The sequence below is a fragment of the Erpetoichthys calabaricus genome, chromosome 14 (assembly GCF_900747795.2).
Source record: "Erpetoichthys calabaricus chromosome 14, fErpCal1.3, whole genome shotgun sequence".
NCBI lineage: Eukaryota > Metazoa > Chordata > Cladistia > Polypteriformes > Polypteridae > Erpetoichthys > Erpetoichthys calabaricus.
In genome coordinates, this window is record NC_041407.2 from 10,786,104 (window position 1) to 10,804,915 (window position 18,812).

General features: G+C 36.7%; 2 protein-coding genes across 8 annotated transcripts in view; both read right to left on the reverse strand.

The window, feature by feature from the left end:
- Positions 1-18,812, reverse strand: part of mfsd11 (major facilitator superfamily domain containing 11) — a 200,509-nt gene that overhangs the window by 31,748 nt on the left and 149,949 nt on the right. The window lies entirely within an intron of this gene.
- rnf157 (ring finger protein 157) overlaps positions 1-18,812 on the reverse strand; it is a 72,682-nt gene that overhangs the window by 25,226 nt on the left and 28,644 nt on the right. For all 7 annotated transcript variants that reach the window (XM_051936500.1, XM_028818828.2, XM_051936503.1 and 4 more), the window contains exons 3-12: positions 18,203-18,291; positions 16,580-16,726; positions 16,299-16,416; positions 10,830-10,896; positions 9,232-9,275; positions 7,511-7,558; positions 6,322-6,393; positions 3,884-4,043; positions 2,432-2,544; positions 462-697 (exon numbers count right to left, since the gene is read on the reverse strand). In XM_051936500.1, coding sequence (XP_051792460.1) covers positions 462-697; positions 2,432-2,544; positions 3,884-4,043; positions 6,322-6,393; positions 7,511-7,558; positions 9,232-9,275; positions 10,830-10,896; positions 16,299-16,416; positions 16,580-16,726; positions 18,203-18,291 — 1,094 coding nt within the window. The remainder of the gene's footprint in view (positions 1-461; positions 698-2,431; positions 2,545-3,883; positions 4,044-6,321; positions 6,394-7,510; positions 7,559-9,231; positions 9,276-10,829; positions 10,897-16,298; positions 16,417-16,579; positions 16,727-18,202; positions 18,292-18,812) is intronic.

Below are 18,812 nucleotides of genomic sequence, written 5' to 3' on the forward strand. Positions count from 1 at the left end.
TAGCATTTCTCACTGACCTAACTGGCATTCCGAATGAACTGAACTTACAGTTACAGGGAAAAAACAAAAATGTAATTGACAAGATTAGCTCTGTGAATGCTTTTAGGTGCATGTTTCAGCTATGCTGCAACTGCAATAGCTAAGCTGCAATTACACAACCTACGATTCTTTCCAAATATTCAGTAAGGAACTTGAGCATCAGGGCATAGCAGCAGCTCAGCTAGACAGTGCCCTTAACATTGAACTGCCTACATTTTAATGGACGATTCACTTTCCTTTTGTGCTACTAACACTTATTTGCTTAGGCTCATCTTTTGTATTTCTAATGTTTAAATTTCAACAAGTGACACATATATCATTAATTGAGACCAGACTTTAGCAACAGAAGTGTGAGGAGAGGAAGTGACCTAAGGTCCTGGGTCAAGTACTATAAATATGAAAGGCAGGCAGTGGAGACCTACTCAGAAAAGTCTTTCTTCAGTTTGAAAGCCTGACTGCTGTCACTACTGCAGTTCAGTGGAGAAAGACCTCTCGTTGGCAAGCCATGACCATCACTTGCATAGGACGGTAGCATCCCAGAGATGTGGCCGTCAGTGAGGCTGTGCAGAGGAGGAGCTGAAGGAGAAGGTGTTAGTGGGCCGTTGAGAGCCTCTAGCAGAGACACTGCTTCAAAACCTGGAGGAATGTGCTCAGATGTCTGAAAGACAAAATGAGAGGCACAAGCATGCATTAGTGGTGCACATGAACAAAACCTTCATCTCAGGTGTGCATGTCATGGATACCTTATAGACTTGGCCTTTCATGAAACACTGGATGCTTGAGAATACTGCTCACTATATTTTTCTGCTTCTAATATACTTACCAAATATAGGGAGAAATCTGTCAGTCTTTTTAAATTAGCCAGTGTTACTAAAATGACACCTACTTTCATGTGTAATCAATGTGAAGAACTGGGCATCAACCAACATGCACTTCTTCCTTTAACAAATTTTACTTAAAAGAAAATAAAGACAAAAAGCCTCATATTAGATCTGGCAGTTAGAAAGAATCTATTCAGCTTCACTTTCAAATGACCAACATCTGCTTTTTATCTTCAAGTCATGTGTTTCATTTAAACTTGCACTGGCATCCTTGGCTTCTTCTTCCTCTTATTATACTTGTTTCTTCCACACTGAAAAACTTCACAATCAATCAGATATATCACCTACTACAGCTCCCATTGATATAAAATTTACAGCTGCAATAGTTAGAAGATATGATAAGCAGCTTTCTGTACATTTAACAGAGAAAGAAACTTGCAAAGTAATACCAGGTAATTCAACACTTCAACTGCATCTGAGTTGTTTCATTTAAAATTCATTGTGGTAATGTACAGAACCAAAATTAGAAAAGACAACGTTTTTCTGCACATTTGTCAGCTGCACATTCATGCTGTGAATCTCCTCTTGTACCACATCCCACAGGTGTTCTGTAGGATACAAGTCCAATGACTTGGAAGAACATTGAAATCGTTGTCATGTTCATAAAACCAGTTGGAGATGATTTTTGCCACAGTGCATTACCATGCTAGAAATAGCCATTAAAAGATGGCTAAATTGTGGCCGCACTGTTCAGCAACAATACTCAAATAGGCCATGACAGTAAAGCAATGATTGATTGGTCTAAATGAATGATTGACAGGCCTAAAGTGTGCCAAGAAAACATTTGCCACACCATTACTACACCACCGACACCAGCCATGACTATTAACACAAGGTAGGTTGTGTCCATTGATTCATGTCGTAGGTGCTAAATTCTGATTCTGCCATCTGTGTGTCTCAGAAGAAACTGAGATTCATCAGATCAGCCTATATTTTTCCAGTCTTCAGCTGTCCAGTTTTGGTGAGTCATGTACCCACTGCAGGCTCAGCATTCTGTTCTTGGCTGTAAGGAATGGAACCCAAAGTGGTCTTTTGCTGTTGAACCCCCAGGTTCGATGAAATGTGCTTTCTGAGATGCTGTTCTGCTCACCACAGTTGCACAGAGTGGTTATCGGAGTTGCTGTAGTATATAGCAAAACATCTTTTCCAACTAACAAAAATCTATACACATACAATATTTTCCTTTACTTATTGTTTGGCTCATCATGACCTGCAAACTAATAATTGCTCTGTCATTTCACACCTTTAAAGATGCTTCATAAAGTTACTGAACTAGTACTATATGATAAACTAGTTTATAGTGTAACACTGCAATGCCTCCCTCAAGTGCAGAGAATGGCCATTACTGTCGGCTCCTGTGTGACCACAAATGGCATATCAGAGCCAACAGTTCTTAATGAGATGAAAGAATATTGAAACAACTGCACCAAACCATTATTTCATCTGACAGTGTTAAAAAAATGGAAATATGTTAAGGGATTGATGCATATTGCTTATCTGCACTGTCTTACCGAGTGCTCCTCGGAGTCTGAGGTCTGAGATGCAATGATAGGGTTGAATCCAGTTGGTGACAAGGGGCTTGACTTCTTTCTCATCGCCCGGATCTGCAGCAAGGCTCGGAATGCTTGAAAAGAAGCATCAAAAAGAATACAGTGAATAAGGGTTGAATGAAGCCTTTTCACCCAGATCTTGATACAGCAGATTTTTATGGCAGCAAAATTCATAGTTGATTAATAATACAATAGGCTGAACTTAAAACAACTTGCTCAGCGAGGCAAAACATCAGTTGATGTCATCATCAAATCAGTGTAGCCCACTGACATATTGAAATGAAGTCAGAAATGACTTTCAGGACTGCAAATGGTGAGACCAAGTACAGTGTACAATGGTGATGACTGCATCTCCTTAAACGTGAAGCTGTCATCAAAAACTCAGTAATGAGTTGCCACTCATCTTTATTTTCCCATTACTGGTGACAGTAATTCCACATTGTCATTTTCTCACTGGCTTTCTCCATAAATCATCCTCTCTACTTTGATATAGAAGTAAGAAATTAGTGTTGGTGCCTGCAGACCTTGACATAATAGTCAATGCCACTGTCAAGGCCTTCTCATCCATTGTTTCAGACCAGGTCATAAGTCCTCCTCTCACAAACAGCAGTTTCACTTGTCACACCTGCATAATTGTTATTATATTTGTGACTCCAAAAACCAATCAACATAAAAGACGGAGCACTGAAGCGAGAAGTAGGGCTTCAGGATGACCGATAAAGAACTGTGAATGACGACAGTGTAGTGGATAATTGTAAAACAGCAGTGACAAATAGATACTAAAACCACATGACATTTGGCAAGGTAATCAGGATGCAGCAGCTTAATTAACACAAATGAAAATAGAAAGAACCACTGGATGATCTAGTAAGACAAAAAGGATTTGAAAGCAGTGAAGTACTTGGTATCAGTTAAAGTCCTATGGGATGTATAATTGTTCATAAAGCAAAAACATGATTTAGACAATTAAAATGACACTGATATCATTGGATGTCACATCTCACAGTCTTAAGTATAAGTGTAGAGTGTGCCTGCTAATGCTACATAAAGCATTTGTACATTCCCATCTACAATGCAGGGTGAAGGTCTGCGGAGTGATTCACAAAGAGGGCATCAGGTTATTAGAAAAGTCAAACACAATACAGTTTAATAATCTATCCTACTAGGAATGCAAAACTATCAGTTTGTCTAATGCTCAGACATCAGTGTAATCTAGGTTAACCTTTCACAATGCATTGCAATAAATGGCTAGTAGAAATGGAACAGAAGAACAAAATGCCATAAGTGACTGACCTGCAAATGTACCTACTTAAAATGCTTACCTCTTAGTGAAAATATAACAGGGCCAGTTTTGAGCCACGTTTAAAATGCAAAGATTCAGCAGGCATTCTATGTAAAAAAGCATTGTCTTACGCAGTCTGCAGATTGGGCAGCAGTTAGCCTGGTAGCGAAGAGTATCAGCACACGCATTGCACAAACAGAGATGCCGGCAAGGAAGAATGAGGGTATCACGCACGTCTGACAGGCACACAACACACTCTGCGCTGTTATCACTTATCTCATCATCTGCCACCTGAGTTGAGAAAACATAACACAGAAATATTAATCATTTTAATAATACTCAAAACACTCAAGCGCTATATAATGAATTATTATTATCATTTTAATACAGACTTAAATACCTCTGGTTCTTAATAATCTTCTCTGATTCAAACATAGTTCTGCTAAATAAGCAAATCTATAGTTAACCACAAATCTTGCTGAATGATTCATATTTTATTATGAAATGGTAAGTAGCTTTTGAATCTTACAATCAATATTATTCACATTACGGCTTCAAATACTGACTACTTCTTTACCTGCAAAAAGCGTAGGAATACCAGCATTTAGACAAACACTTGCTAAGTGACAATATAACAGACAAGTATTCTTTTATCTTATAACAATTTATATGTACCATAACTACACATACAAAACTGTATAAGCAGAAAATGTCAAAAGGGATCAAAGGAAATTAGTATCTTCAAATTACTACAATACACATAGAAGGTTGCTTTTCTTTTCTAATGTGATTGAAATGCTCTGTGGGTGGTAAAGCATTTGTAACTTTGCATGTGCCTGTGAGCTACAGGACTCCCAAGGCAAGCAAAGTACCTGCTCAGAGTTGTGACTATGATGGACAAGTGTGCAGGAAAAAATTCTCCCAAATCACTGCATGAAGTGGCCGCATTAATTCAAGAAGCCATAGAATTCATTGTCAGGAGCCTTCATCTGATGCACGGTGTCTACCTATGTACCACTTGATAGCTGAAGTTTTATGCAAATTTTATGACTCACCAATCAAAAAGCTGTACTCACTTAAGACAACTCCTTAATTTTGATGGGTGAAAAATGACAAATTAACTTCAAGCTGTAGTTATGTTGCATACCTCAACAGTTTGATCACAGAGGTGTACAGAGAGTTCCTTTGGACATCATGGTGTGTTTTTTGTCCTGATATGCAGTATGTGTTGTGGACCTTATAAGCACAGATACACATGTGCCTGTCTAAATGCTGTCCAGTCAATTCAGTGTGTCACAAGTGAACTCCAGTCAAGTTCTGGACACATCTCAAGGAGAATTATAGAAAACAGGAGGTAACAGAGTGCAATTTGGAGTGCCACAGCAATTGGTCCGAATATTTATATGAATATATGAGATATTTCAATCTTTGATTTTTAATTAATCTGTAAACCTTTTTGAAAACCTGTTTTCACTTTGTCATTATGGGTTACTGAGTGTAGATTGATGGACAAAAAAGGCAAAATTATCGATTTAAAATTAAATCCTCAACACAAAGTGTGTAGAAAGTGAAGAGGTCTGTAGACTTTCTCAATCCACTCCATATAGTCTATCTCAATTCAGGGCCAGCCTTAGCAAATGCAGTGTCCAGTCTGGACTATTATGATGGGGCCTGTGGGATTTAATTAGTTTAAACTATTTATCAGTAATATATGCTATTATTCGGTTATAAAAACAAAAAATGTCATTTATTTTTCTTATATTTTCACATAAAGTATTTTAAAGTGAAACTATACCTAGAAAAATCATTATTGTTTTTTGTTCTACAAGCTCTTTTCAACCTTTGTTGAAGTCTTTTGTTTTCTCACATTCAATTGATAATATTCGATAGCTGTTTAGTAAATCTTGGAGCATGCTTCACCTCACATTATATTTAATCAATGTTAATTTGGAACAGGTCCTTCCACCAAAAAAACACACCTTTGTGACTGGTATTGACAAAAATATAGTATGTATATAAAAAACAAATTTGGAAATTCTCTTTTATTTAAACCAAGAATATTGTAGGATGATGCTGACTGTGTATCATGCAGAGGTGCAGGGCCCCACTGAGCCAAATAAGGTTGATTGGCATTAATGCCAGCCTTGTGTATTTGAAATAATTCAGGATTTTATTATAAATCTTTTTATGCAAAGTAGGCCCTGCAATGAACTGGCACCTATTCAGGGCTGGTTCCAGCCTTGTGCCTGATGCTGCTGGAATAGGCACTGGCCCTCCATATTCCAGAAAAGGACAGGCATCTTAGAAAATGGACTGATGCAGTTTTTTGTTATAGCAAGCATACATCCATTATTTTTCTAACAGGAGAAATGGAATCCCTACATAGAATTGAAAACATTTTAATATTAGAATATGAAAAGACCTTATGCTGACATTTTCAGCTTTTTTCAAATTGTTCCCAACAAAAACGTATTAATTTTATCAGGCCAAATAATAAACTAAGTATGTAAAATTTGTTGGATTTCAAAAATGTTTTCTTTTACATCAGTGCAATATGGCTTTCTTTCACCTTTGATTCTTGTGTGTTATACTTGTTCTCAATTCCATATATCTCCTGAAGAAGGTAGCTGACTCCATCAACCTAGAAATGAGGAAAAACATATCAGACATGACAATGAACACTTCTGCTTCCACACGACTGTACACTCAGCAGTAGATAACACAGTTAAGAAAATACCTTTTAGTATTTAGTATTGACAAAGCTGTTAAAGAGATATAACTGAGGTATAAAAAGAATATAAAAGGTAAGCAAAATTTGGAAACAATGATTTATTATAATTTAAAAGACTAGAAAGCAAAAAGAAAATAATCTCTGTAAATGTTCCATGCCTTCTGAGCCAGCAGGAGATCCCTGAGACCTGGGCTCAATTATAACAAGTACAAAGGAATTTCCATAAGATATCCACCTCTGCTCCTCTTTATTTATTACACCACTTCAATGTAGCGTATGTCAGGTTAATAACAGGAACCACCATCTTAGTCACTCACTGCTGGTAGGTATTAAAATTCTTCAATATCATGGGATGCCAGCAGCAAAGATCAAAAGTTCTACTTGGTCTTGGTCTAGGTCTGTATATGTAGTATCTAATTCTTTAGGGAATAGCCTGGTATTTTCAGCATTAGTAATATATAGTTTTGCTTGCCGTTCAGACTGGATTCAAATGTTGAACCATCTACAGTCAACAACGGGAAGTGTGATTTAATAACTTGAAGAAAATTATACAGTTGTCTTTTGGACTGGATCGGCCAGGGTTCTTTTCTTAGCTCGTGTTTTTTTCTGTTTTTTATTTTTTTTCTAATATTGTAATGTACTGTATATCTTGTAACTAATTCTGTTTTTGAGATAATTTTGCATTTACTGTATTTAAATAATATTGTTATATTTATTAATTATTGTATAATTGTGTATTTTGTTAATTGCAGTCTTTGATGTTATCTGCCCTGTTGTTAAATTCAACCCTGTAATAATAGTTATCTAATTCTTTCTTAGTTCAATTGATGTCTTTCTACACCATTATTGAGGGTTTTGAGGGCTGTAGATTATGAATGTATCATTAGTTTTTGTAACTTAGCCTTTTTTATTTTTGTTACATACTGAATGTGTATAAAGAAGGTAGTTTTGAAAATATTTGAAAAGACACAAAGCTACATTAAATTAGAAATCAGGTGGTTCAAATCTTTGAGCATTACAAACTCACCACTTGCTTTTGTTTCAGTGGCTTCACACAGTAGCTTCCATCCATGTGCTGTAAACACAAAGCCAACACTAACATAAGCCAGTAATCTCCCACAACATGGTTCAATGATAGTCACCATTTATAACAACAGGATTTGTCTGTACATGCACAAGATGTGTCAAGTAGCATGATTCACAGTATATTGTCACACATGTGCGCATGAGAGGCAGCTAAAGGGCTTGAGTAAGGGCAATTCCGAATCAGACCAGGATGTGGCAGAGTGCACTCTTTTTCTCCCTTTTCTGCAGACCATTCAAGGGAGATTCCACCTGGCCCTCTTGATGTCACTTCTGGGTCCAAGCCAGTGGAAGAAGACCTTGCCGGCTCCGGCCCCTGTGATGTCACATCCGAGCTCAAGCCTATGGTTGAAGACCCTTATAAGTCTGACCCCTTTGACCTCACTTCCTGTCTTCCCTTTTAAAAGCCTCTACCTTTTCCCTATTTCCTCAGTTCTGTTTTGGACTCGGTTTTGTGCACAACAGTGCTATCATTTACGACAATGTGCAGCCAGGAAACCAAATACACGGGTGGCTGCCCCAAACCTTACTATGGCTCTTTGTGGAGTTTTTGACAATATATAATTGTGTGCCGTTTTTAAGACAACTGTGATAAAAATTTAAAAAGTGGTATGTAAGTTTTCTAGGGACAGGCCCAACTAAGGACAGGCCACTACACCTTCCCTAGATGTAAATGTCAATTGAGACACAATGCTCATCCCAGGATCAAGACTAGGCCTTCTGGCAGGTGGTAGCAATGAGACGTACATACACAAAATGAGGTCTTATTGCATATACTGGTAATTCTTTATTTATGTAGTCACTGCAGTCTTGAATCTCCATTATGACTGAGATTTAATGTCGTAAATATGGCATTCAGCAAGAAACAGAAACACTAATCAAACTGTTGTGATGGCTAGCAATATGCAAGAACTTCTTTCTACTCCTTGTATCTGACTCAATTACTGGAGTACTACACATATGGCCCAGGATTGGAGAAGAACATGTGGGCACAATGAAGACAACTAGATAATTATTTCTTTGAGCAAATTTCTGCATGGGGGATGTAGAACCACATTGCCATCATGCAGCATTTAGATAATGGCTATGTTATCTTCTGCAAGTGGCTTGCATATTCTTCCTACTGAGTACTTGGGCAACAGCAGCCAGACTGTACAATATAGATTATTATTTTAAAAAAAACACGCTGGTGGTGCTGCCCCTTACTGACTAAGAACATTTTAACATTATTGTCTTCAATTCACTTGAGCCTGCCTCAACCTCCTGCAAACTTGTCCTTCCGTAAGTACTCACTTGACCTAAAGGCAGAAGCAACTGAAACACCTGGCAGAGCACATTGCATAGATCATGAATGTTGTGTATAATGAGATTTCACACAATGCAAGTGTGACTTGATCAGATGTTAAATGTAATGCACACAGGATTACAATTTTAAGGGCACTGTCTTCCTCATAGTACACAAATGTTTGCAAGTGAAGGTGAAACGGGTTTTAAGTTAAACTCAAGTAAACCGATAAATAAATCATAGTTTTCATATGTGGAAATCTGCTCTTTCATTCATATGACTTAATGAAATAAAGCAATCCTAAATAAAATATAATATTTCATACCAAATGTGGCAGAAGCAATTAAGCATTTGTTAAGCATCACATAATCTCTTCTTACCTTTTCAAATGTGGCCAGTAGTACATGGGAATGCCCAAGGTGATCTATAAATATAACAATGTTAAAAATACAGGTGGCAGGAAAATGCAATGTACTTAATAGTCTGGGCTGTAGCTAAAACTTTTTAAGATTATGTGCATGTGTGAAATCACAAACAATGATGCATGCCATCTTACTGTGATTTCTTCATTTCCACTTTATTGGAAATTCCTGCTACATTACAAGTCAAGTAAACTATTCCACAGACAGACAGACAGATAGAATTTCTTGACACACTTGTGCTGAATAATTAGTTGGCTGAAAGTACAGACTCTCTTTCCCAAGATGGTTCTACGTACTTCTCTTGCTCCTTTTTCATCTTTCTAGCTATATTTCAAGAATAAGGCATATCATGACAAAAACTTGTAAACAGCATGCAATACAAGAACCTATATTACCTTTTCCTCAACAGTACCTACTTCAACTCATTTATAATACATTAATGTTCAAAATAACATTAAAAAAGAACTGAATCTATGTTGTTGGATCCATCATGGAGTGCTCCCACATCCTCTAAATGGATTGTTTTCACTCCATATATCTTCAGGGTGTGAGCTCTTACTAATGAGGCTGTACACACATAAGCCCTTAACTGAATTTACCATCATTTTCAACATTCTGTTCTCTCCACATATATATTTATGTATATCGTGTTCATAAGAATTACTTATGAACACTTTGAAATCACTTAATTTTTTTTTATCTGATGCCCCCTAACCCAGGGTACAAGAAAACCAACAACATTTGATATACCACTTGACTGATTTTTTTGGGATTCCCCCGTTTTTGGCCATCTAGACTCAAAACCTTAATGTTTAAGGCCATTTTGGACCATATTTTGTGCAGGAAATTAAGCCATTATGATAATGAGTAAACTTATAGGTATCTTCAGCAGAAAATGATTAGAAGGACTTGAAGTTGTGTATGCCACATCAACTGACTAAAGGGCTTCATCCCCTAATGGGAAACGTGAAACCTTTTCACAAAATATCGAAAAAATGGGAAATGGTAATGTAGACATGTGGAGTGTCGTTTTATGCTATTTCGAGGTTGCTGATCATGAATATGATCAAATTTTTGATATTTGATTCTGTACCAGTGGTCTTAGCCCTTCAAGAACCAATCCATGAAGCTTAAAAATGACAAATTTCAAACATAAGCATGAGGACTATCATTTTTAACTATTTCAAGGTCAGTGATTACAAATATGTTATTTTGGATCCTTTACTAGGAATCTAGCCCTCTATGCTTTACTTCAGAATGCAATTTCATGAGACATATTAATATATATATATATATATATATATATATATATATATATATATATATATAAATATATAAAAGATTATGAGGAAATAAATTTGACTTGAAAAATACCAAACATCCTTTAAGTAGTAAAATAAAATCTTGTTCGGTATTAACTGACCTGTTTGTGTGGATGCAGTCTGTATGAAAAGATAATTCACCCAATCACTAAAGATCCAAGATCCAAGATTCTGTAAAACTGATCATACTCATATTGCATTTCAGAATACAATGATAAATAAAAGAGATCCTACCTTCACCTTCATCAACCACAGCCTGTACCACCATAGGATAAACATCCCTGTCCATGTCAAATAGCAGCTGTCCAACAAAACAAAACAAAATAAGAGTGTATAAAAGCTTTTCCTTAAATACACATATAAGCCATAATGATTAGAAACTAAGATTGCAAATGCATTCTATTGTGCTAAAAACGAAGCCAACAAGACCAGGGCAGACTAATCAGGCATATTCCAATTCACTCCAAAGTTTATAAAGAAGTTTCCCTTTGTTAAATCACAGGCTTTAGTACTCAGAGTAGTAGTATCCTTAGAAATAAGATAGTGCTGCAAAATATATACTGTAGAGTAAAACTGTGCTTTGAAACTGAATTGAACAGTTTAGAAAACAAATTCCCAAAAGTCCCTCTGTACTCTGCTTCTAGCGAAACCATAGTCTTTCTGAAAGCTATGCTGAGGCGTCATCCTTCTGTGTGCCTTCAGTTTTTAAACCTGAATTTACATTTCTGGAATGCTCCCTTTTCTTCTTTGCTTGTTGAAGTATTCTTCCTTAGCCATCTTTTTTCCATATATACAATTTGCGCTCTATATGCTGACCAGAATAGTACATAGTTTTCAGTTTTATCATGGCCAGTAGATAGGTGCTTTGCTTTCCTTCAGAATTGTTAATACACACACCTCCCACACTGTGGTAGACAAGAAACCCGGCTTTTCGTTTGCACCACATATGTACTGATCTGCCAGTTGAGAGCAAAGTGAAGGCCAACTCATCTGATGAAATGCAATATATTTTTTCACTGCCTGCTTAGTAGATCATTGCTTGTTTTCTTTTTACCACTTTATCATTTCTGCATCACAACCCAATTATTGTATCTCTCGGTATGATGTTCCTGCATTACTGTTTGCAATGAAATGTTCTGCTCCCAACCTGCACTGTTTTCAGTGACATTCTGTGAGCTTGTTGATCCTATTTTTCCTTGCATTTTGCATTATCAATGAACAATGGTAGCAAACTGCAAAAACAATCTCAGCCCATAGCTTTTCTTAATGTTATAACGTATTGATTAAAATGTCCGGAAAATAAACTGAAGCCAATGAGTTGATACCCGAGATGAGATATCTGGAATACTCTTGGAGTTTTACATCAATATGGTTGATGCAAAATCATTTTCTTTAGTACAAAAAAATGCTATATATCCTGAAATTCTTGTCGTTAAACCCAAACAAATGCTATATCCTGTCTGCTCAGTTTCCTTGGGACAATTTCTATTTGTATGTACTCATTCTCTATATTTTCATCTAATGACAGACACCTAGAAACACAGTACTGTAATCACAGACCTGAAAATGCTCATTAATAAACATATTCACATCAGGAACACCAATGGAATGAAAAAATAGCACTCCCACTTGGGTGGAAAGGGTTTATACTGATAAAGTGACTGTAAGACGTCCTTCCTCTTGAACCTTTATTTTAATTGACTGTTCTAAAAAAATACTCATGAAATTACACTGAATTAAACTTTTAGTCAAGGAGCTGATACAAATGTGTGTTTTCAGAATTCTAACCAGCCCATTAAAACTGACTGAGAGGCTCGAATATACATCCTCACATACAGCCAAGCATCTTCCTGGCCAGCTTTTGCCAAGTGATTTTAAACAGGAATCTCAAGTGCCCTTTCTTCTTTGTGTCACTTCATTTGCAACACAGGATTTCAAGCTTTTTTAAGGCAGCTACATAAAATGAATTTGGATGCAGGCATCTGAAACTACTCTATTTCCTTTGAACCTCTAATATAATACCACCCTGGAGGATATTCAGATCTATATTCATCTGCATAGATTGTGACTCATCAGATCAATGCTGCAACATCACCACAATCTTGAATCATGTAACACTGGTTATGATATTTTTAAGGAGGCAGCTGGCTCTAATATACATTGTGGTAAAATCCATGCTGCATTTGAGAATGATCAATGACCAGCAAAGTCACTCCTGTCTTTGCCTTCATCAACCACAGCACACACAAGTAGAACATAATGCTGTTAATAATGCTTGCAATATGCAAATACATTTTGCATGAATTCCTTATCATCGACATTCGATGCATAAACATTTATCAAAATCATTTTACAGTTAAATAAGTTGCCCATGACCATCACATACTGTATTTCCCTTCAGGAAAAGATACTACATCTGATGCTACAAATGAGACTGATCTATGTATGAGGATTCTCACACCTCTAGTTTTCTTTGTAAAGCTAGACTGGAACATTTGGCCAGTCCAGTCCTTTTGCAGCCGGAACTGATCCTTGCTTAGTAAGTGGGTCTCCTGTAAAAATATTATTTCTGCGTTTAAACCTGTTATGTAAGAGAATACTTTCTTTCTCTTTAATTCGTGATTCAGGCCTTTAACATTCCAGCTCACAAAGTTAACTGTCCCATCATGGAGACACTGATTCTGAATTTTTGATGTCATTTTATAGTCTTAACTGGCAGTGAGACAGCTTTAACCTTAATTTCCTATTTCCCCACGGGTGATTGCCATGCAGCCTATTGTTACGTTGGTAGTTATAATTATAAGGATTAAAAGGATAGATTAGATACAGCCTGCTCTCTTTCTCTCCCCCCACTCCCTCAAAATGTATTTTCATCCATTCCCAATGTGAACACTCATAAAATTATAAATGCTGGGGACTTTAATTGTATTTTAAATCCACTCTTAGATGGACTCCTGTCACAGGGGGGATGACATCTAACACTGCAAAGACAATTACACAGTTTGTAACTGACTACAACTTATCAGACCCCTGGAGGATTCTAAACTCAAACTTAAGTACATATTTTTTCTACTCACCAGTACATCATTGCTACTCAAGAATTGATTATTTCTTTATAGATAATAATTTCTTGCCTACAATTAAATCTTGCAAATACGATGCTATTGTTATTTCCGACCATGCACCTCTGATCTTGGAACTAAAGTCACTATGCCCCACACACTCACCTCGCAGATGGGGTCTTAACCACCTTATATTAGCAGACTGAATTTATATCCAAACAAATCAATCCTAGAGACAAATGCATCTTCAGAGGTTTCTGCAGGAATACTCTGGGAAACTTTAAAGGCCTTCTTAAGAGGACAGATTATTTCATATATTTCCCACAGGAATTAATTAGAAACCAAGAAAGTATCAGAACTAAAAAATGAAATTACTAGAGTAGATGAAGAACATGCCAGGCTTCCAAGCGAGGCTCTACATAGGAAAAGGCAGGATCTGCATTCAGAACTCAACCTCTTAACAACTAAAGAAACTGAACAACTAATTTATAAATCCAAGCATCATTACTATGAACACGGAGAGAAAGCTAATAAGCTTTTAGCTCAACAAATCCACAAGCAAGAAGTTTGCAATGCAATCCCAGTAATCACCAACATGAACAGAGATGAAATCATTGACCATAAAAATATAATGCACACATTTAGAGACTACTATAAATCCTTATATTCTACTGAGTTTAAAGAAGACAACACACAAGCTAATGCATTTCTGGATACATTACAGATGCCACAAATAGGTACTTTTAGTGCGGAGGAACTGGATAAACCTCTGGCGCTATCAGAATTACTAGATGCTATAAAGTCACTTCAAGGTGGGAAAGCAGCAGGCCCTGATGGCTACCCTGCAGAATTTTATGAGAAATTCTCCACTCAGCTAGCTCCCCTCCTATTAGCAACATTTACAGAAGCTAGAGACAATCAAATTCTACCTCAAACCTTTTGCCAAGCATTAATCACGTCTTTTCTAAACAAAATAAGGACTTATCACAATGTGCATCATATAGACCAATTTCACTTCTGAATAATGATGTTAAGATACTCTCAAGAATCATAGCTAGAAGAATGGAGAAAGTGCTGCCTTTTTGAAACTAAAAAAATCCACGTATCCAAAGAGCGACCCTACAAAGACCTAAGGCAGAAGGTGGCATGGCTCTACCCAACTTTCAGTTTTATTACTGGGCAGCAAACATACAAGCTATAAAAACCTAGACACAAATAGATGAACATACACAGGCTTGATCCGCAATAGAAGTAAAATCCTGCGGTACTTCTTTATATCCCCTGCTTTGTGCCCCAGTAAATGCAAGTTATCGACAATATACTAATAACCCAATTGTGCTTCACTCATTCAGAATATGGAACCAATGTAGAAAGCATGTTAAGATGGAGAATCTTTTATCTGTGGCACCTCTGCAAGAGAACCACCTCTTTCAACCCTCGCAAAAATATGCAGTTTTTAATATCTGGAAAAGATTTGGGATTAAACTGCTTAGAGATCTTTATATAGACAACATCATTGCATCTTATGAACAATTACATTCCAAATTTAACTTTCCAGCCACACATTTCTTTCACTATCTTCAAATTAGGAACTTTGTTAAACAGAACCTGCCCGATATTCCTCATCTTGCACCCACCTCCATGCCGGAAAAAATATTGCTCAATTTCAAGGACTTGAAATTATCTTGCAGTCCCTCCCTTTTAAAGATCCAAGAGGACAATGGGAAAAAGATCTCTTAATCAATATATCAGAAAAGGAGTGGAAAATAGCAATGCAAAGACTTCACTCGAGCTCCATATGTGCAAAGCATACAATTATTCAACTCAAAATTATATATCGAGCACATCTGTCTCGCCTAAAACTGTCCAATATGTTTCCAGGGCAAGATCCAACCTGCGAATGCTGCAATCAAGTCCCAGCCCCACTGGGTCACATGTTTTGGACCTGCACCAAATTAACATCATTTTGGACCAAAATTTTTAAGTGCCTTTCAGACAGCCTTGGTGTCACAATCCCTCCTAACCCATTAACCGCTGTGTTTGGTGTTCTTCCAGATGGGTTTAAAGTGGAGTAGGACAAACAAACTATGATTGCATTCACTACACTTTTGGCACGCAGACTTATTTTGCTAAACTGGAAGAATCCTAACTCTCCTCTTTTAAGTCAGTGGGAAACCGATGTTTTATACTATTTGAAATTGGAAAAAATCAAATATTCAGTTAGAGGATCTGTACAGAATTTTTTTAAAACCTGGCAGGATCTAATCAATAATATCTTAGAATAAGCCCGTAATGCACCGAGGCAGCAATTATCTCCACATTTCTTTTTCTTCTCCATTTATCTCTATTGCCCTATTAAACTCATCAATTTAGATATGTTTACAAGCCTTAAGTTTTACACTGTTGGCCATGCTCTCTCTTTCAGGGGTGGGGGGGCGACTTGTTTTCAATTCCATCTTTTGTAAAAATTGATCTATTTGTATGGAATGATTACAATAAAATTAATAAAATTTTTAAAAAAATAATGCTTGCAATATAATTATATTGATACCATAATAATAATAATAATAATGTTGAGTGCATTCTCAAACAAACCTATCACTCCTCACCACCAACCCCCAAGTATCAAACTTGGTCCTACCTCTTCTTCACTCCACTCGGACAAAATGACAGTGTGTGATGGCAGACAGAACTGCTGGCAGACACCTCTCTTGAAGTGCACAGTTTCAGACTGCAGAGAGCTGTCCTGGGGGATGTAGCTGCAGTGATGGAGAGAGGAAAGCAAAATGAAAATTATGCCAAGGAAAGCTGTGCAACTGGGTGCAGTTTGCAGGGAGAATGCAGAGGAGTCTTGCTTCATAAACAGAAAACTACTTAATGTTTTATAGAAACCTGGCTAGTCTGCTTAGGAGTAACACTTACGTTGTCATGCCATTGTGGAACTCTTCAATAGCCTGATAGTAAATGGTGATGGCCACCTGGGCATCTGCATCAAATGTGAACTCCACATTATAACACATTCGACTCCTGCCAGCTTCTTCTCGTGGAGTTTTAACCTCTTCACTACACCTAGACAAGATAAAACTTAACATTAATTAACTTTCTTACACATTTATTCCATCTGTGTTGTCTTAAAGCAATGAAACATCAAAATCCCCTTTCAGACCCACTTCATTGAGGACTTTAGGTTAAAGAAATTCAGCAGAAGTACATCAAGAAACACAATTTCGTTCCTTTATACCTATGTCAAGTTGTCTTTATAGTGTTTCACTGTGCCTGTTCCTTTCATCTTTAGCCATGTCAGAAGTTTTTCTTTCTTGTTAGTAATTCTGGTGTGTATTTTAATAGGTTGTTGTTGTCTGTTATAATATTTATTTACTGAGCTTCTCGAAGAATGAACTTTTCCCCTATGGTACAATAAAGTTCTATCTAAACAAACATGTGTAATTTCTGTTTATTGTTATTTTTGTTAATTTTTAATTATTTTTCATGTTGTTATCTGTTACTTTTGTTTATTATTTGTTAATTACATGTTGTCCTTTTAAAGGTGCAGCAGTTCTTAGTACTTTCTGGGTGGAGCCCGAGGAGGCGTCACTGTTGCTGGTTCCTCACTCTGGCTTTATAAGCAGTTCAGAGGAAAGAAGTATCGTCTTTTCTTGTAGATTGTGTGATTTTAAGGTTATTTTCTGCTCTGGTTTCTGATTATGGATTGTGTTTTGAGACATGTTCTTTGTGGATTGCCTTTTAGTTGACTCCTTTATCATTCATTCATTTGAGCATGTTTTGTCATTTTCCTAATTTATGAATAAAAATTATTCATTGTTTTCATTTGTTTCTACAAGTCAAAGTTTTTACAGTGTTTTTGTCTTATGAGGCATTTTTGATATTTTGAGCATTTTAAACTTTAAAAGCCAGTTTCTCCATTTTGGGTCTGATCTGGCTCAAGCCCTTGTTAATGGTTTGGGAGCTTCTTTTGGGCTGGCCAGTGAAGGTTCTGGCCTGCTTTTTGTGGTACTTTTGGAGGCCTTGCAATCTTTTTGTCATGTTCCTGACTCCTGCATCCACAATCTAGAGATATTCCAACTATTGCTGTTAAGGGACTTGAAACAAGTTCTCGAAACAAGTCTCGAAATATGCTCCATACACACCTTTATCCTAGAGCTTTCCATCACTGATAAAAGCAGTTGCACCACTCATCACTATGAGCACTAATGACTATTTGGTAATGTAATATCTACATACAGTTGCCGGCACTGCTGCCTCATAACTCAAATTTAAGTTCAATTTATTACTGGCACCTTTCAAATCTTCCTCTGTATATGCTGGATTCCTCCCAAATCTTAAAAGATGTGTAGCTTAACTTACATTATTATTTTAAACCGTACTGTAGCTGTATTTTCTTAATTACCTTGAAAGCACTTTATGAAAGTCCTTGGTGTGAAAGGAGTTTTATAAAGTAAAGACTAACTGACTCATTGCATAAAAAATCTTGGCAAAGTCACATCTTTAAAGTCTTCTGAGAGTGATAGGTTGTCATGTCCATACCTGACAAGGCGCAAGGTGTCCTTGCGAATGTTGATGAGGCTCCTGAGAGTTTTAACTGGTTCTTGAGGAGGTGGGGCTGCGTAGGGGAACTACAAGAAAGAAAAACGTGTCTGAAATTATTTAAAGGTGAGATGAAGAATTGCTTGCAAGTGTGGCATGATAACCAGGTTAAAAAGTACTCTGCAAACCTTTCTGAAAACATGTCTTCTCTTTGTCATTACAGGTTATTGATTGTAGACTGATGGGCAAAAATCACTTTAGAATTAATTCTAAAAATACAATAAAGTGTGCAGAAATTAAAGGGGTCTGAATGCTGTCTGAATCCACTACAAGTATTTCCACGTTCTTGTTCAAGGAACAGCTACAAACTACAAGGAGAAGTGTATCTGAAGAGAGTAAAAAATAAAAGTAAGGTAACACATCAGTACAGAATTTGGATGAAGTTCTTATTTTACTCTGGTCTCATCACTTTTAAATAGTGTAAATCTACACCGCATTTCATGACAAACATTATATTTGGTGATACCAAGGCTTCCAGAGGTAGCATGGAACTCTGTTGTGAGTGATACACCAGCAAATAGACGATTTTTATACTTTTTAAGTGTTTTAG